The sequence below is a fragment of the Pelmatolapia mariae genome, linkage group LG17 (genome assembly GCF_036321145.2).
Source record: "Pelmatolapia mariae isolate MD_Pm_ZW linkage group LG17, Pm_UMD_F_2, whole genome shotgun sequence".
Classification (NCBI taxonomy): domain Eukaryota; kingdom Metazoa; phylum Chordata; class Actinopteri; order Cichliformes; family Cichlidae; genus Pelmatolapia; species Pelmatolapia mariae.
The window spans coordinates 4,865,635-4,881,302 of NC_086242.1; the positions used below are offsets into that span (position 1 = coordinate 4,865,635).

The 15,668-nt window shown below is 44.4% G+C and overlaps 3 protein-coding genes across 6 annotated transcripts in view; 2 read left to right on the forward strand and 1 right to left on the reverse strand.

Annotated features, from left to right (window-relative positions):
• Positions 1-224: 224 nt before the first annotated feature.
• On the reverse strand, positions 225-2,178 carry srr (serine racemase). Of its 2 annotated transcripts, none has more exons than XM_063460192.1 (7): positions 2,122-2,178; positions 1,616-1,793; positions 1,358-1,539; positions 1,084-1,145; positions 818-966; positions 651-740; positions 225-526 (listed from the first exon to the last, which is right to left on the reverse strand). In XM_063460192.1, the coding sequence occupies exons 2-7, from the start codon at positions 1,791-1,793 to the stop codon at positions 285-287; spliced, it is 903 nt and encodes a 300-aa protein (XP_063316262.1). In that variant the 5' UTR covers positions 2,122-2,178; the 3' UTR covers positions 225-284. The 2 variants fall into 2 exon arrangements, with proteins under 2 accessions (XP_063316262.1, XP_063316261.1); XM_063460191.1 differs by having other exon boundaries at positions 1,084-1,214.
• Positions 2,179-2,250: 72 nt separating this feature from the next.
• Positions 2,251-8,498, forward strand: trmu (tRNA 5-methylaminomethyl-2-thiouridylate methyltransferase). 3 transcript variants are annotated; one of them, XM_063501115.1, is made up of 11 exons: positions 2,251-2,422; positions 2,600-2,765; positions 3,542-3,648; positions 3,749-3,871; positions 3,985-4,157; positions 4,237-4,290; positions 4,412-4,478; positions 6,396-6,496; positions 6,848-6,992; positions 7,087-7,169; positions 7,263-8,498. In XM_063501115.1, the coding sequence occupies exons 1-11, from the start codon at positions 2,341-2,343 to the stop codon at positions 7,410-7,412; spliced, it is 1,251 nt and encodes a 416-aa protein (XP_063357185.1). In that variant the 5' UTR covers positions 2,251-2,340; the 3' UTR covers positions 7,413-8,498. The 3 variants fall into 3 exon arrangements, with proteins under 3 accessions (XP_063357185.1, XP_065325557.1, XP_063357186.1); XM_063501116.1 differs by having other exon boundaries at positions 2,377-2,484; XM_065469485.1 differs by lacking the exon at positions 7,087-7,169.
• Positions 8,499-10,169: 1,671 nt separating this feature from the next.
• Positions 10,170-15,668, forward strand: part of celsr1a (cadherin EGF LAG seven-pass G-type receptor 1a) — a 97,930-nt gene continuing 92,431 nt past the window's right edge. Inside the window, exon 1 of the mRNA XM_063501242.1 lies at positions 10,170-13,848. Within this exon, the coding sequence (XP_063357312.1) occupies positions 10,308-13,848 (3,541 nt within the window). The 5' untranslated portion in view covers positions 10,170-10,307. The remainder of the gene's footprint in view (positions 13,849-15,668) is intronic.

Consider the following 15,668-nt stretch of genomic DNA (forward strand, 5'->3'; position numbering starts at 1 on the left):
ATCCTGTACCCACATGGCAGCCATGAAGGGTGTGATCATCGGGCTGGAGCCAATCACCACTGAGTTGGGTATGGGCCACACCAATCAGAGCCAAGCACTTATCTACACATTCTAATCAGCACACTCTCTCACACTGTCAGACTTTTAAGAATATAAGAAACATACCAGAAAGACACAGAATTACGACAGCAGTAAAAACATATGTATTAACAATGTTTATTCTGAATTATTATGTGAGAGAGCTACTGGCACAGATTTGTAAGAAGTCACAGATTTGTAGTTTTTCAGTCTTGAAAGTTCATAAGCTCGGCTTTTCCAATATTCCCTCCGGTGAGGATGCACACAACATCTTTCCCCTCCAGCTCCGGGATCTTGTTGTTAACAATGGCAGCAAAAGCAGCAGAGCCTGATGGCTCCACCACCAGCCCAGATCTGTAGAGCGTGGACACGGCAGCCTCGATCTCCTCATCGCTAACGAGGACGATCCCCTCTACGTAACGTTGGCACAGCTCATAGGGCAGCCTGCCTGGTGATGGAGCAAGAAAACTCTTCTATTTTCTCATGAATCACAAACAGAAAGTCAAGGAATTTTAAAAGAACTGTTCATATACAAGCCAGATATGCAGGAGAGAAATTTAACAAAAAACTACCTGCGAAAGGTGGTGCAAGACCTGACGCGATGCTCTTGCTGTCCATTCCTACTGGTTTCTTCTCAATTAAGCTTTTGTACATTGTGCAAGCTGCGTTAAGCAGAAACACACTTAAAGTTTCTGGACACAAAAACAAGCTAAACATCAGTTTGTTGGTGACTTTTTACCTCCTTCTGGCTCCACGCCGTAGATCTTGGTTTCACTGCAACCTGACAGTTTAATGGCAGCAGCTACTCCAGCTAGCAGCCCACCTCCACCGCAGCACACCACCACCACATCAGGCTCCGGCATCACCTCCAGCACCTCCATACCTAGACTAAATGCATGTGCACATGCAATTAATAAAAGACAGCGATATTAAAAATTTAATTGTTACCTATAAAACACGAAGATAGAAGCACTCTTATGCACTAGCATCCAGCCCTGATTGTACCTGGCATGCCCTGCAATTAGATCCAGGTCATTGTAGGAGTGCAGGAAGGTCATGTTGTCCTCCTGAACACAACGGTTCACCACGTTTATCAGACAGGATGTAGGAGCTCGCTCCACCTCCACCCCTAAACTCTGAGGACAAGAATAACCACTCCACGAATATGACAAAGTAATAAATTCACACTTACTAGTAAGTAAAGTACAAATTTATTTGTTTGTATTTAACTTTCAAGGCTTTTGTCTTTTGCTTAACTGTGCCACAAACTACCTCTGACCTGTATGAGGATGGACCTGTTCTCTGGGGCGGTTTCAGGCATCACCACTTTGCCCTTTGACCCAAAGTGTTTTAAGGCATATGCAAACGACTTGCCGTAGTTCCCAGCAGACATGGTGACAAAACGGCCACCTGCCGGTCTCCTGGCAAACTGATTGGCTACTCCTCTTATCTTAAAAGACCCTGTCATTCAAAAACAGGAGGTCAATAAAACTGCAGCAAAGTGTCAGGGAAGCCAAACAAAGTGGGTTTCACTAACCAGTTCTCTGCATGTTTTCCAGTTTAATGTGGATGTTGCAGCTGATGCTGAGAGGCAAGGTGGTCTGGCTCCAGGCGATCATGGGGGTGTCGATGACACCCAGAGGGCTGCTCCTCACCGTCTCTCTTGCTTCTCTTAGCATGTCCAGAGTGACAGCGTCTGCAGACACCTCACCCATCTGGGTGGGTCAGAAACAGAGAAACATCATCACACAGTAGTTTAGTTTTACATAAGCATATAAAAGACATTTATTAATTAATATGTTTTTTCAGTTACTGTAGGATTAATTTAAAAATATGTAACCACTACAGCTCTCAACCATTAGTTCACAGTTTTAATCATCGGAAAATGTAAAGAATTGAGTTGATTTAATTGGTAAGCAGTTCGCGAGCCTCTGATTTATTAGGAAAAAACGTGAAAGTTAAATTATATATAAAACAACTTGTTTCGTCCTTAAACGAAACCAAAAATGTATATTTATTTCGTTTGGTATATTTTACACAGACCTTATTATTTGTTTTCACTCAGCTCCTTGAAGTTTAGTGTTACAACTTTTTCGGCTCCCTCCTCAGCAGCATGATGGTTCCGGCATAAAATGCGTTTCAAGTCGGACGCTATTGCTGAGCGGACCGCAAACATGGCGGCTTCTGTAGAGCAGCTGGGTGAAATGTTGTAGCTTCGTGAGCGAGGAAATGTTCAGAGCCGGACTGCAGTAATATGAAAACATGGCCTTGATAAAGCACGTGGTGTGCGCCATGTCCGGCGGCGTTGACAGCTCCGTCGCAGCGTTACTGCTGAAGAGACGAGGTGAGAAGAGCTGGCAGTGGAAACACTGAAGCACACCTGTACTGGCTTTGTGATGGGAAAAGGTTAGCCAGACGGGTGAAGCCGCTGTATACGAATCAAAGAAATCAATCAAATAAAGTCAGAAAAACCAAAGTAAAGCTGTAAGTGAGTCTCATTGTGATTGTTTGTTGTTTGAAGGCTACAACGTGACTGGAGTTTTTATGAAGAACTGGGATTCTCTGGATGAGAAGGGGGTCTGCACCACAGAGAAGGACTGTGAGGACGCATACAGAGTGTGCCAGAGCCTGGATGTCCCCTTTCATCAAGTCTCCTATGTTAAAGAGTACTGGCACGAAGTTTTCAGGTATTTCTGTCTTCTTCTGTCTGCTGCCTTTAGGGCTCACAGCAGCTTATCATCTGCCTTCATCCCCTATCTGCCTCCTCTGTATATCGTCCTGTGGGTGCCGTGTTCAACATACTTTGTCCAGTACAGATGCCGCCATCCCCAATGAAATTTGAGAAATGGCGTTTTTGTGAAAATGCTCCAAAGTGATTTTCAGCATATCATTTCTAAACATTCTACTTTAAAGAGCTACTAAAAAGACAGTTGCAGGTCATTTGGACCACGATACACAAAGATATTTCTGTGTGCAGTAAGTTAGATTTGGATGCATCTGTTGTGTGGGCTCCCTGCCCTTCTGTGTACATACATGGAAAGCTGTAGGTGGCAGTCAGCACAGAAGAAGGGCTACATCTATTTCCTGTTTTCTTCCACCTGTCCCAATTGTCATAAGGCAAGAGGAATGTTACACCCTGGGCAGGTCATCCAGGCAGACAGACAACCTATCCACAATGATCATATGCGGCATTAAAAAGTAGTAGCTCAGTTGGAGGCTGGTTGCAAAGTGGCTTGCAGATATGCAACAACTGTGTGCATGCTGGAAGAGCTTAAAGTGCAATATGAGGCGAGCTTCCAGGATTCCTGATAAATGTTCTGATTTACATTTAAAATTGATATTGACTTCAGTGAGATTTAGAACAAAAACTCAGATCAGAATGTGGAATCTCTAAAATTTTGAACTTGTTTTTTTTTATCCAGTGTTGAGCACTGAATGCAGTTTCTCTCTGTCTGGTTTGCAGTAATCTGTTGAAGGAATATGGGAGGGGAAGAACACCAAACCCAGACATACTATGCAACAAGCACATCAAATTTAATCACTTCCACAAATACGCCATCGACACCCTGGGTACGCTGTTTTATTTTCATTCTCATGCTTATTGGTTGAAATATAAAATATGATCACTTAAGTCTCAGACACACTCCAAGAGACACATTGTTTCCTGTAGGTGCTGATGCCATGGCAACAGGCCACTATGCCAGGACATCACAGGAAGATGACGAAGTTTTCGAACAGCCTCACACAGCTCCGCCCACCACGCTGTTCAGAGATCGATTTGAGATCCGAAATCGTAAGCGTCACTTTCACTTTATACCTCTTATATCTCTGATTTTTACACTAATTTCCACTATTTTTGTTTCTGCGAGTGAAGTTTGTCTTTTTTTCTTGTGTTCCCGTCACCAGCTGTGAAGCTGTACAAAGGGGCCGATCTCCTCAAGGACCAGACCTTCTTTCTCAGTCAGATCCCACAACAAGCCTTACGACAAACCATGTTCCCGCTCGCTGGACTCACCAAAGAATTTGTGAAAAAGATCGCTGCTGAGGCCGGGTTTCACCACGTGCTGAAGAAGAAAGAGGTGCTCAAATATATTACAGACTTTAATAAGGAGAGAGGAGAGGAACACAGGATTTAAATTGACTTGTGTGTCGTTTCAGAGCATGGGTATCTGCTTTATTGGAGAGAGAAACTTTGAAAACTTCATCTTGGAGGTAAGTATTTATTTCACATGGCAAAAGTATCTCATTTTCATAGGATTTAGGACAAAACCTCCCATCTCTTTTTAAGATGACCTCAGATCATTTTGATCTTCAGCTTTGTTTCTATTTTCAGTATCTGGAACCCAAACCTGGGAACTTTGTCTCCATTGAGGATGGGACTGTAATGGGAACCCACAAAGGTGTGTTTGTGAACATCTATTTTTAAAAAAATAAAAGTGTGCCACTACTGTACACCTGTGTAAAGTGTATTATAGTCAGGCAGCATTCTCTGGAGCTAAAAACAAAGCAACGCCTGAGGTGCTGAAACCTGCAGTTCCTTGAATGGCCACATGAGGCTGACTTCAAAGTCAAATTATTTCCCATGCAGTCACATGTTAAAGGTTACAGAGGTTGTTTTGGTCCATATGCACATGTACAGGTCCTTCTCAAAAAATTAGCATATTGTGATAAAGTTCATTATTTCCTGTAATGTACTGATAAACATTAGACTTTCATATATTTTAGATTCATTACACACAACTGAAGTAGTTCAAGCCTTTCATTGTTTTAATATTGATGATTTTGGCATACATAACTCATGAAAACCCAAAATTCCTATCTCAAAAAATTAGCATATCATGAAAAGGTTCTCTAAACGAGCTATTAACCTAATCATCTGAATCAGCGAATTAACTCTAAACACCTGCAAAAGATTCCTGAGGCTTTTAAAAACTCCCAGCCTGGTTCATTACTCAAAACCGCAATCATGGGTAAGACTGCCGACCTGACTGCTGTCCAGAAGGCCATCATTGACACCCTCAAGCAAGAGGGTAAGACACAGAAAGAAATTTCTGAACGAATAGGCTGTTCCCAGAGTGCTGTATCAAGGCACCTCAGTGGGAAGTCTGTGGGAACGAAAAAGTGTGGCAGAAAACGCTGCACAACGAGAAGAGGTGACCGGACCCTGAGGAAGATTGTGGAGAAGAACCGATTCCAGACCTTGGGGGACCTGCGGAAGCAGTGGACTGAGTCTGGAGTAGAAACATCCAGAGCCACCGTGTACAGGCGTGTGCAGGAAATGGGCTACAGGTGCCGCATTCCCCAGGTCAAGCCACTTTTGAACCAGAAACGGCGGCAGAAGCGCCTGACCTGGGCTACAGAGAAGCAGCACTGGACTGTTGCTCAGTGGTCCAAAGTACTTTTTTCGGATGAAAGCAACTTTTGCATGTCATTCGGAAATCAAGGTGTCAGAGTCTGGAGGAAGACTGGGGAGAGGGAAATGCCAAAATGCCTGAAGTCCAGTGTCAAGTACCCACAGTCAGTGATGGTCTGGGGTGCCATGTCAGCTGCCGGTGTTGGTCCACTGTGTTTTATCAAGGGCAGGGTCAATGCAGCTAGCTATCAGGAGATTTTGGAGCACTTCATGCTTCCATCTGCTGAAAAGCTTTATGGAGATGAAGATTTCATTTTTCAGCACAACCTGGCACCTGCTCACAGTGCCAAAACCACTGGTAAATGGTTTACTGACCATGGTATTACTGTGCTCAATTGGCCTGCCAACTCTCCTGACCTGAACCCCATAGAGAATCTGTGGGATATTGTGAAGAGAAAGTTGAGAGACGCAAGACCCAACACTCTGGATGAGCTTAAGGCCGCTATCGAAGCATCCTGGGCCTCCATAACACCTCAGCAGTGCCACAGGCTGATTGCCTCCATGCCACGCCGCATTGAAGCAGTCATTTCTGCAAAAGGATTCCCGACCAAGTATTGAGTGCATAACTGAACATAATTATTTGAAGGTTGACTTTTTTTGTATTAAAAACACTTTTCTTTTATTGGTCGGATGAAATATGCTAATTTTTTGAGACAGGAATTTTGGGTTTTCATGAGTTATGTATGCCAAAATCATCAATATTAAAACAATGAAAGGCTTGAACTACTTCAGTTGTGTGTAATGAATCTAAAATATATGACAGTCTAATGTTTATCAGTACATTACAGGAAAATAATGAACTTTATCACAATATGCTAATTTTTTGAGAAGGACCTGTATAAAACTATCAGACACCTGTTTGTCCCTTCTTTTCTCATATTCTTATGTGTTTCTGTCCATACAGGTTGGTTCACACTGACACTGGGCCAAAGGGCAAGGATAGGCGGGCAGAGAGACGCCTGGTTTGTGGTGGACAAAGACATCGTTACTGGAGATGTGTTTGTGGTGAGAACATCTGTGTTTAAGTTATCAAATGTCAACGCATCCATCTTAACTTGACTGAGAACCTTCACAGACATCCATCTTAACATCCATCTTAACATTCTCCTGATGTTCCCTTACAATTAGGAGCGATTTTTTTTTTTTCTTTTTCTTTTTTTTTCCAGTTTTAATGTTCATGAATGTGTCAACTTGTAGATTTAAAAACCAGGTTTGTCTAATGAAGCAGAGGATAGTAATACCTGTAACTCCCTGTAGGAGGCAGTGTATTCATTTTTGGTGTTTCTTGAGCAACGTGTTGCAATTCGTGACCATTTTTAATCGGGTACTTTATTGGTTACACCTCTTGCGGCTCAGGCTCCGACAACCAATCACCCAGCTCTTTTCCGCGACACCGTGCGAACGGAGCGTTTCCACTGGGTAACAGAAGACCCGCCCCTCGAACTAGCCAGGACCCAAATGATGGATTGTCACTTCCGCTTCATCCACCAGATGCCGCTCGGTGAGTTCTGTGTTATCAGTGCCTGCGAGAAGATTATTAATGCTGACTGAAAATCAGCTCAAACATTAAACACAGCTTCAACTGTGCGTTCCAGTTCCCTGCACAGTAACTCTGAACATGGACGGCTCTGTGTGGATTTTGCTCTCCCAGCCAGTCAGAGCTCTGACACCTGGACAGGTAGCAGCTAAAGTGTTCAGGACTGTTCTGTAACATCACACTACATGTGTGGCTTCTTTGTGTTATCGGAGTGTTCTTGTTTTCCTTCCACAGTTTGCCGTGCTCTACAAAGGGGACGAGTGTTTGGGCAGTGGGAAGATCACCCAGCTTGGGCCAAGCGAATTCACGCTGCAGAAGGGCCGCGAGCGGATGGTAGCAGCCTTTCAGCGCAAAGAGCAGTCGACCCCTGAACCAGACAGCTGAGAGGAGCTCACAGTCCGGCTGTGGAGGAAATGCACTCTGTGCAGCACATAAGCTGCGAGCACCCTGTGAGGCACATAAGCCAGTCCAAGAGATGCTTGGACCGGCTTTAGTGACACAGGGCAGATGCTCAGGGAGGCAGCAGAGGGTTGATTGGCTTTTTAAAGGCTCCAGGAAACAGCAGTGTTTTGTTTATGGTTTTTTTTTTTTTACGTAAGTAGATCTCTGCTGTTTTAACCTAATATAATCTTTGCGTTCAAGATCTGTGCCAACACCACAGCGATAACTTCCAGGTACTGCTTGTTGTTGGCTTCACTACGAGGACAAAGATGCACTTGTGAAATATGATTATTTAATTGATAATTGTGTAAACGAGTAGGTTTGTGCATTTCTACAGTGCACTGTGTGTTTTCATAAAAGCAGAAACCAAAACTGAGCTCACATTGTTAAGCAGAACATTTCCTGAACTGTAGACGGTGCGTCTTTTTTTGTGGTCTGAGGCCTTGAGCTCTGCTTTCTCTTTACTGGGAGACCTGGGTGCAGATTTGTGAAGTTCTGCTGGGCTGTCAGAACGGTCACGTTTCCTCAGAGGACACTACCTTGTGGGCATATCTGGGTAACTCTTGCCTTGTTCTACTTTATTGGTGTAATAAGAGTTTATGTAGTTTGTCTTAAAAGTTTTAAGGCTGCTCAGGTTGGTTTGTTTTTTTTTTCAGACCAGCTAAAAACTTTGAAGGCTACTAGAAATTATTTTTTTATGTTTCACAACTTCTAGGATCCAAGTTTAGTCTGTTGTGGATTTGACGGTGGTTAAATTATGACCTAAAAAAATGCTTGATAGGAGAGAAAGGAAATGTGAGAGTATTGGATGTTTTTATCCATTGGTAAGATTTTGAAGTTGTGCCATTTATTTCAGTTGTTGTAAATTACAAGAAAGATGATTTCTAATGTTGCATTGCATTTAAAATGCCAGGTTAATGAGGAAAACTGTTTTTAAAAAAACAACATAGGGCTTTCTTCGGGCGCAGGAGAACGAACTCTGTACAAAGTGTACATTTGAAAAATGGACTTAAATAAATAAATAAATGCGAAGAGTGATATTTGCTTTCCCTGCACACGCCTGTGTTTAAATGTGCCATACCATGTTCTGTCCAAAGTCGTGATTTTTCTTGGGCAAAATTTAGTTTATATACATAATGGCCATTTTGTTAGGCACACCTTTTTTTTTTCTTTTGCTTCTAACACAAACGTCTAATCAGCCAATCAGACATGTAGACATGGTCAAGATGACCTGCCGAAGTTCAAACTGAGCATTAGAACATAAAGGTGATTTAAGTGACTCTGAAAATGACATGGTTGTTGGTGCCATAGAGTACATGTGCTGGTTTTTAGAGCACTTCTACTCTACCGGAGAATTTTACACACAACCACTCTTTGCGACATGCTGTCTAACATTCACACTTCATTGGAAAGCAACTGCTTGGCATGCAGACTGGAGCAGGCAGGGATCGAAATTGTAATTCTGTCAAGTTGATACAGACTCAAATATCTCAGGAATGTTTCCAGGACCTTGCTGAATCTGTGCAACGAAGAATTAAAGAAGTTGTGCAGGTAAAAACGGGTCCAACCCGGCACCAGTAAGGTGTGCGTAAGGAAGTCCATCAGTAGATACGGCAGCTGTGGGCCCACTGTTGTAAAGCTCCTGGTCCTCGTAGGGGCGCTGTTGTACAAGATTAACGTCAACTGTTATTCTGGAGTTAACGTTGTTTAGCACAAACATAACGAATCCCGAGAGTAACGGCATTGCCTCGTGATACACGTTAAAGTGCAGCATATAATCGTTGTTGTGGGATTTTTTTTTCCAGAATAGATTACAATTTATTAAAAAGTCATTTTTTGTCAGCTTAAACTTTAAATAAAAAAAAAATCGTTTTGTTGAGGCAAAACAAAATGAAATGTGAGGAAATGTGTTTGAATGAACGTAAAGTTCTAAAATCATAAAAAATTAGATGCCTGAAACGCTGTCTGATTTTACCTATTATTATTATTATTATTATTATTATTATTATTATTATTATTATCATCATTATTATTATATTGTTGTTGATGTATTACAAATGAAGAAAAAAACCCCACTCATATCTGACCATGACGCACACAAGTAAACTGCACGGATGAAGGAAGTGAGGTCCTCTGCGACATTCCTATAGTTTTGTGGTGCAGTCCAAAGTTCCCTGTGTCTAATATTTACTACATTGATGTGACATATAAATACCTGTTCACCTTTTTCCCCTCCATAGATGAGTAGGAGCTGGTTAAAGCTGTGATGATGACATTTTCAGTCTTCCTTCACTGAGCCTCAGGTCTGTTTTAATTGTACCATCACAGCTCAGAACGCTTCAGCACACAGAAGTTGAAGAGGGAGCGACACTTAAACGCGCAGCAGGAATTTTACCCACCTCTCGTCCTATTGTAATAACAATGCGCCTGTGCGTATTGGTCACCCGGACAGCGGCACTTCCTAAATCTCCATGAGAAAAAAAAGAAAAAAGAAAGCCTCCTCGCCAACACCCCACCACCCCACCCGAAAGCGTCCCAGAGGGGGAACACTGCAGGTTTATGGTAATAAGTCTCTGAGGAGGAGAGGGGAGGAGGAGGAGGAGAGCTGCGGAGCCATTTTGTACTCATTTTAAACTCAGTGTGTGTTTACGCAGCCGTGACGCGCCTGGACACACTGATACTATGGATACCCAGCGTCTTTTTCCACGTTGAGAAAAACTTCACCATGCGGGAGAAAAGTAAGACGCGGTGCTGGGAGAGGGAGACTTAATGTTTTTCTTTACTTTTTTTGCGGAGGAGTTTCGGTGAAGTTGAACGGGATCCGGCAGGTTTATAAGCATGGAGCCGCCGATGTGTTGCTGGGTTTGGGTTTGTGTTCTGTTCACCGTGCCGCCGCTCGCGGGATGTTTGGAGATGCACCTTTCGGAGACTTCACAGCCCGGGAGCCTTTTGGCCAACCTGTCGCTCGGCCCTGGGTGGACTTATAAACTTGACAGGACTTTATCTCCCAACTTCATTCAGAGTTTTTTCCAAGTTGGGAGGCTCGACGGTGTTATCCGTCTGTCCCACAAAGTTCAGTGTGCGCGCACACCCAGGAATCCTGCGCCTGTTTATTTCAAAACTGTCTCCTCCGCGTCCGGAGACGTTATCCTGACGCATTTTAATGTGTTCGTTCACGGCCAGGACTGTTTTATTAAATACAAGAGAAAGAAAGCGTCAGGTGAGCCAGACATTCAAATAAAACACCTTTCAAAACTGGAGGCAACTTCCTGCTTACCTGCAGGTATTCTAATTTTGAATGTAACAAAACTTTTACCCTCCTTCACGCGAAACACTGCCTTTTTGGATACTGAGTGTGTAGGAAGAAACGTTGTCGGGGTGTTCAGGCACGGAGATTTATTCCTGGCTAGTGACTTGTGTCTTAAACACAGTGGACAGTCGGAGGAGAAGCTTCACTGCGCGCTGCACAGCTCTCCGGGCAGCGGGCTCTCTGTGCAGCTTCATTTGACGCTCGTTAAAGCGCGCAAACAACACCAAAGCCCGTCAGAAACCATCCACAGACAGTCTGTTGTGCTGATCAGAAGGGGAAAGCGGCAGGTTAATTCATCTCCCCAGTTCCAACTTCCCAACTATCAGGTGTCTGTGCGTGAGAATGAGCCCGCTGGGACGCGAGTTATCACCCTAAAAGCAAACGACCCGGATGATGGAGAAGCGGGGAGGCTGGAGTACAGCATGGAAGCCTTGTTTGATAAAAGGTCTGATGACTTTTTCTACATAGACTCACAGACTGGAAGCATAACAACCATCCAGGCTCTGGACAGAGAAGTCAAAGACACCCATGTGTTCAAAGTTACTGTGACGGACAATGGCACCCCCAAAAGATCTGCCACTTCTTACCTCACTGTCACTGTAAGTGACACCAACGACCACACCCCTGTGTTTGAGCAAAACGAATATCGAGTCAGCATCCGAGAAAACGTAGAAGTGGGCTTTGAAGTTAAGACAGTCCGGGCCACTGACGGTGATGCTCCCTCCAACGCCGACATGATTTATAAAATTGTGAATGCAGACGAAGTCAACTCTGTGTTTGAAATTGACCCCCGGAGCGGCCTGGTGAGGATCAGAGAGCGGCCTGACAGGGAGACCCGGGCCCAGTACCAACTGATCGTCGAAGCCAACGATCAGGGGAAGGAGCCAAGTCCCCGCAGTGCCACCGCCACAGTTTACATCACCGTGGAAGACGAAAATGACAACTACCCACAGTTCACTGAAAAGAGGTACGTGGTGCAGGTCCCAGAGAACGTGCCAGTCAACACCAAAGTGATCCAGGTGGAGGCGACGGACAGAGATGAGGGAAACAATGCCAAAGTTCACTACAGCATCATAAGTGGCAACGTTAAAGGACAGTTCTACATTCACTCCCCCACTGGTGTCATTGATGTCATCAACCCTCTTGACTATGAAATGATTCGGGAGTATAATTTAAGAATTAAGGCTCAGGATGGAGGCAGGCCTCCGCTGATAAACAGCACAGGGATGGTGGTGGTGCAAGTGGTGGACGTCAATGACAACACACCCATGTTTGTCAGCACACCTTTCCAGGCTACAGTGCTGGAAAATGTGGCCGTTGGTTACTCTGTCATCCACATTCAAGCCATTGATGCCGATTCAGGGAAAAATTCTCTCCTGGAATACCGCATTACCGACACCGCGCCAGGTTTTCCGTTCACTATCAACAACAGCACAGGCTGGATTACAGTTAGTGAGCCGCTCGACAGGGAGGAAATTGAATTTTACACCTTTGGCGTGGAGGCGAGAGATCACGGAACACCTGTGAGGTCCTCCTCTGCCAGTGTCAGCGTCACAGTGCTGGATGTGAACGACAACACGCCCACATTCTCAGAGAAGACCTACTCACTGAAGATCAATGAAGATGCTGTGGTCGGCAGCAGTGTGCTGACAGTGACCGCTGTGGACAGGGATGTTAACAGCATGGTGACGTATCAGATCTCCAGTGGCAACACCAGGAACCGCTTTGCCATCACTAGCCAGAGTGGCGGTGGCCTCATCACCTTAGCCCTTCCCCTGGACTACAAGCTGGAACGCCAGTATGTCTTGACAGTCACCGCCAGTGATGGAACACTTTACGATACCGCCCAGGTGTTCATCAATGTCACCGATGCCAACACACACCGGCCTGTCTTCCAAAGCGCCAGCTACCATGTGTCTATCAGTGAAGACAAACCAGTGGGCAGCACTGTGATAGTGATCAGTGCGACAGATGAAGACACGGGGGAAAACGCTCGTATCACGTACGTAATGGAAGACAATGTTCCTCAGTTCGAAATTGACCCGGATACAGGTGCCATTGTAACCAAAATGGAGCTTGACTATGAGGATCAGGCCTCCTACACTTTAGCCATCACTGCCAAAGACAATGGCATCCCCCAGAAATCTGACATCACTTATGTAGAGATCATCATCAGTGATGCCAATGATAATGCTCCTCATTTTCTCAGAGACATCTACCAGGGGAGTGTTCTTGAGGATGCACCTGTCTACACTAGTGTGCTCCAGATCTCTGCTTCAGACAGAGATAGTGGATCAAACGGCAGGGTGACCTATACATTTCAAGGTGGGGATGACGGTGACGGGGATTTTCACGTAGAGCCTCACTCTGGCATCGTCAGAACCGCTCGCAAGCTGGACCGGGAAAACGTTCCTGTTTATAACCTGAAGGCTTTTGCCGTGGATAAGGGTGTTCCGCCTCTGAAAGCTGCTGTTTCTATTCATATTGTAGTCCAAGACATAAATGACAATGCTCCAGTGTTTGAGAAGGATGAGCTTTTTATTGACGTGCAAGAGAACAGCCCAGTGGGATCAGTCGTGGCCCAGATCACTGCCACAGACCCCGATGAGGGCACTAATGCTCAGATCATGTATCAGATTGTAGAAGGAAATATTCCAGAAGTGTTCCAGCTGGATATTTTCAATGGAGACCTCACTGCACTCACAGACTTGGATTATGAGACCAAAACTGAGTATGTGATAGTCGTTCAGGCCACATCAGCACCGTTAGTGAGCCGTGCTACTGTGCACATCCGCCTAGTAGACATGAATGACAACGAACCAGTGCTGCACAACTTTGAGATTCTCTTTAATAACTATGTCACCAACAAGTCCAACAGTTTTCCATCTGGAATAATAGGAAAGGTTCCGGCTCATGACCCGGATGTGTCGGATAAGCTGCGCTACAAGTTTGAGTCTGGAAATGAGCTCAGTCTGCTGCTGTTGAATGAGGAAACTGGGGATCTGAGGTTGAGCAGGGATTTGGACAATGACAGGGCTCTGGAAGCACCCATGACTATTTCTGTTTCAGGTAAGCAGTCAACCATTTCTTAAGTCCGATGTTTTTCTGAGAAAATCCCACTTTTCTTGTCAGTTTCATAAAATGTGTTAAAGATGGAAATTTCCCCCAATATGTGATTCATCACCACACTTTGGAGTCAGTGTAGAATTTTCTCATGAATAGAGACAGCTGCAGTGTTGACCGTATGATCAGTGAAGTGTTTGCTGCAGGCTCCGTGCAGCATCCGGTTGTGCTGCTTTATGTAATGGCTGATAAATGTATTGTCTGCAAGTGGTTGGTAGAGGTAATAAAAAGGTGCCGTACACAGGGCACCCTCATAGCTCAGTGGCTTTGTTGTTGCAGTTATGTGGGTTTTAGTGAAAAAGCCAGAGCGCACACATGCATGTAGTGCAGATATATGAAGGCTGATGATTTCCTTTTCTGACTGTTTGGAGTTTGTCCATGTTATCAGTCTTTAAAGTGCATGGGATGAATGTGCAGGTTCACTGCAGGAGGGAGTGGGGGGTGGATGAAGATTTTTTTGTTGCTTTTCATGCTTTGCGCATGTTTTTCACACATCGATTTTTGAATGGAAGAGAAGTTTGGATACGTTTCTGTGGTGGGGGGTTGGATCTGAAGGCTTAGATCCAAACCCTGCTAAGTCATGTAGAAAGAATTTGCACTGAGCTTCTTTTTCTCCAAGACAGAAGCACACTTTGTTCTTTAAAGTTAAAGATTAGACAAATGCAAACATTTGGACATTCACACCTAAACTCAGAGGATACCTACTACAGCACAGATGAGCAGATGAGGCTCACACTTAGCTATTAATCAAGAAGAATAAATGTATTACTCTAGCTCTCCTGTTACCTGACAGTAGCTGCAAAACCTCTCCGCTGTCTCTCTCTCTCTCTTTGTCTTTCTTATTCTTTTCTCACTCTCAAGCTTTCTCTGCTTGATCAACCAGAGCACTTTAAACCCCCCAAAATGGGCGAACAGCCTAACACAGCTTGATCGGTTGAGCTCTCCCAGCTTTTTTTTTTTGTTACTCTGTCATGTGTCCTAACATATGCACATGTTGGTAGAATGCAAATGAGCTGCTATGATCCATGGTATAGCAGGGAAATCTGAATTCCCAGTCCATCAGTCTAGCTTTTTGCACTATAGATCATTGTGACTGGTAAAAGTATTTAAGATGAAATTACATGTGAGAAAATGTGTGTCTTTTTGTCAGTTAGCCATATTGGTCTTGCAATCTCCTCTCTGTATTCTGACAGAAACATTGGTGTGATAATGCAGCTGGAATCGAGCTTGACCTCCATGTCATGGTTCACAGGGCAGTGCAAGGCTTTCACAAGAAGTCCCTTCATTGCTGGAGGACTTGTGCCTTTGTCTTTGTCTCAGACAAAAGGCTGACTGTCCTTTTCTAAGTGCTTTATTGCTGTTGTAGTCAACCTGTGGAGCATCTGAGACCCCAGCGGCTCAGCAGGTTACCGGCTGTAAAGCCCTCAATCGCTGTCTCTGCTTTCATGCTTGTCATTGACAGCTGACGGGTCTTGCTGTATCCTTGACTACAGTGACCTCTTGATGGTCCCTTAAGCGGGGGGTGGGGGGGGGGGGGGGGGGGGTTCTTAATTAGTTGTGGCCTTGTGCGCCCAAACACATAAATATATGTAAGCACACGTTCATGCACAATTAAACAGATGTGCACACTTACACTGAAGAGCTCCAACCCCCTGTTTTTTTCCCTTTTTTTTTCGTGATGTCAAGTGTTAAGCAACCATTACTGCTGATGGCTTGGCCTTTTGACCTTTGGGCTTTCTGGAGAGGAAAGCCTTTGGGGAATTTTA

Coding starts and splice junctions, on each gene's coding strand:
- srr (XM_063460191.1), bottom strand. CDS start 1,793: ATGGGTGAGGTGTCTGCAGACGCTGTCACTCTGGACATGCTAAGAGAA. Junction 1,215..1,357: donor ACAGGTCCATCCTCATACAG/GTCAGAGGTAGT, acceptor TCTTGTCCTCAG/AGTTTAGGGGTGGAGGTGGA. Junction 967..1,083: donor CTAATTGCAGGGCATGCCAG/GTACAATCAGGG, acceptor ACATGCATTTAG/TCTAGGTATGGAGGTGCTGG.
- trmu (XM_063501115.1), top strand. CDS start 2,341: ATGGCCTTGATAAAGCACGTGGTGTGCGCCATGTCCGGCGGCGTTGAC. Junction 2,423..2,599: donor GTTACTGCTGAAGAGACGAG/GTGAGAAGAGCT, acceptor TGTTGTTTGAAG/GCTACAACGTGACTGGAGTT. Junction 4,158..4,236: donor ACGTGCTGAAGAAGAAAGAG/GTGCTCAAATAT, acceptor GTGTCGTTTCAG/AGCATGGGTATCTGCTTTAT.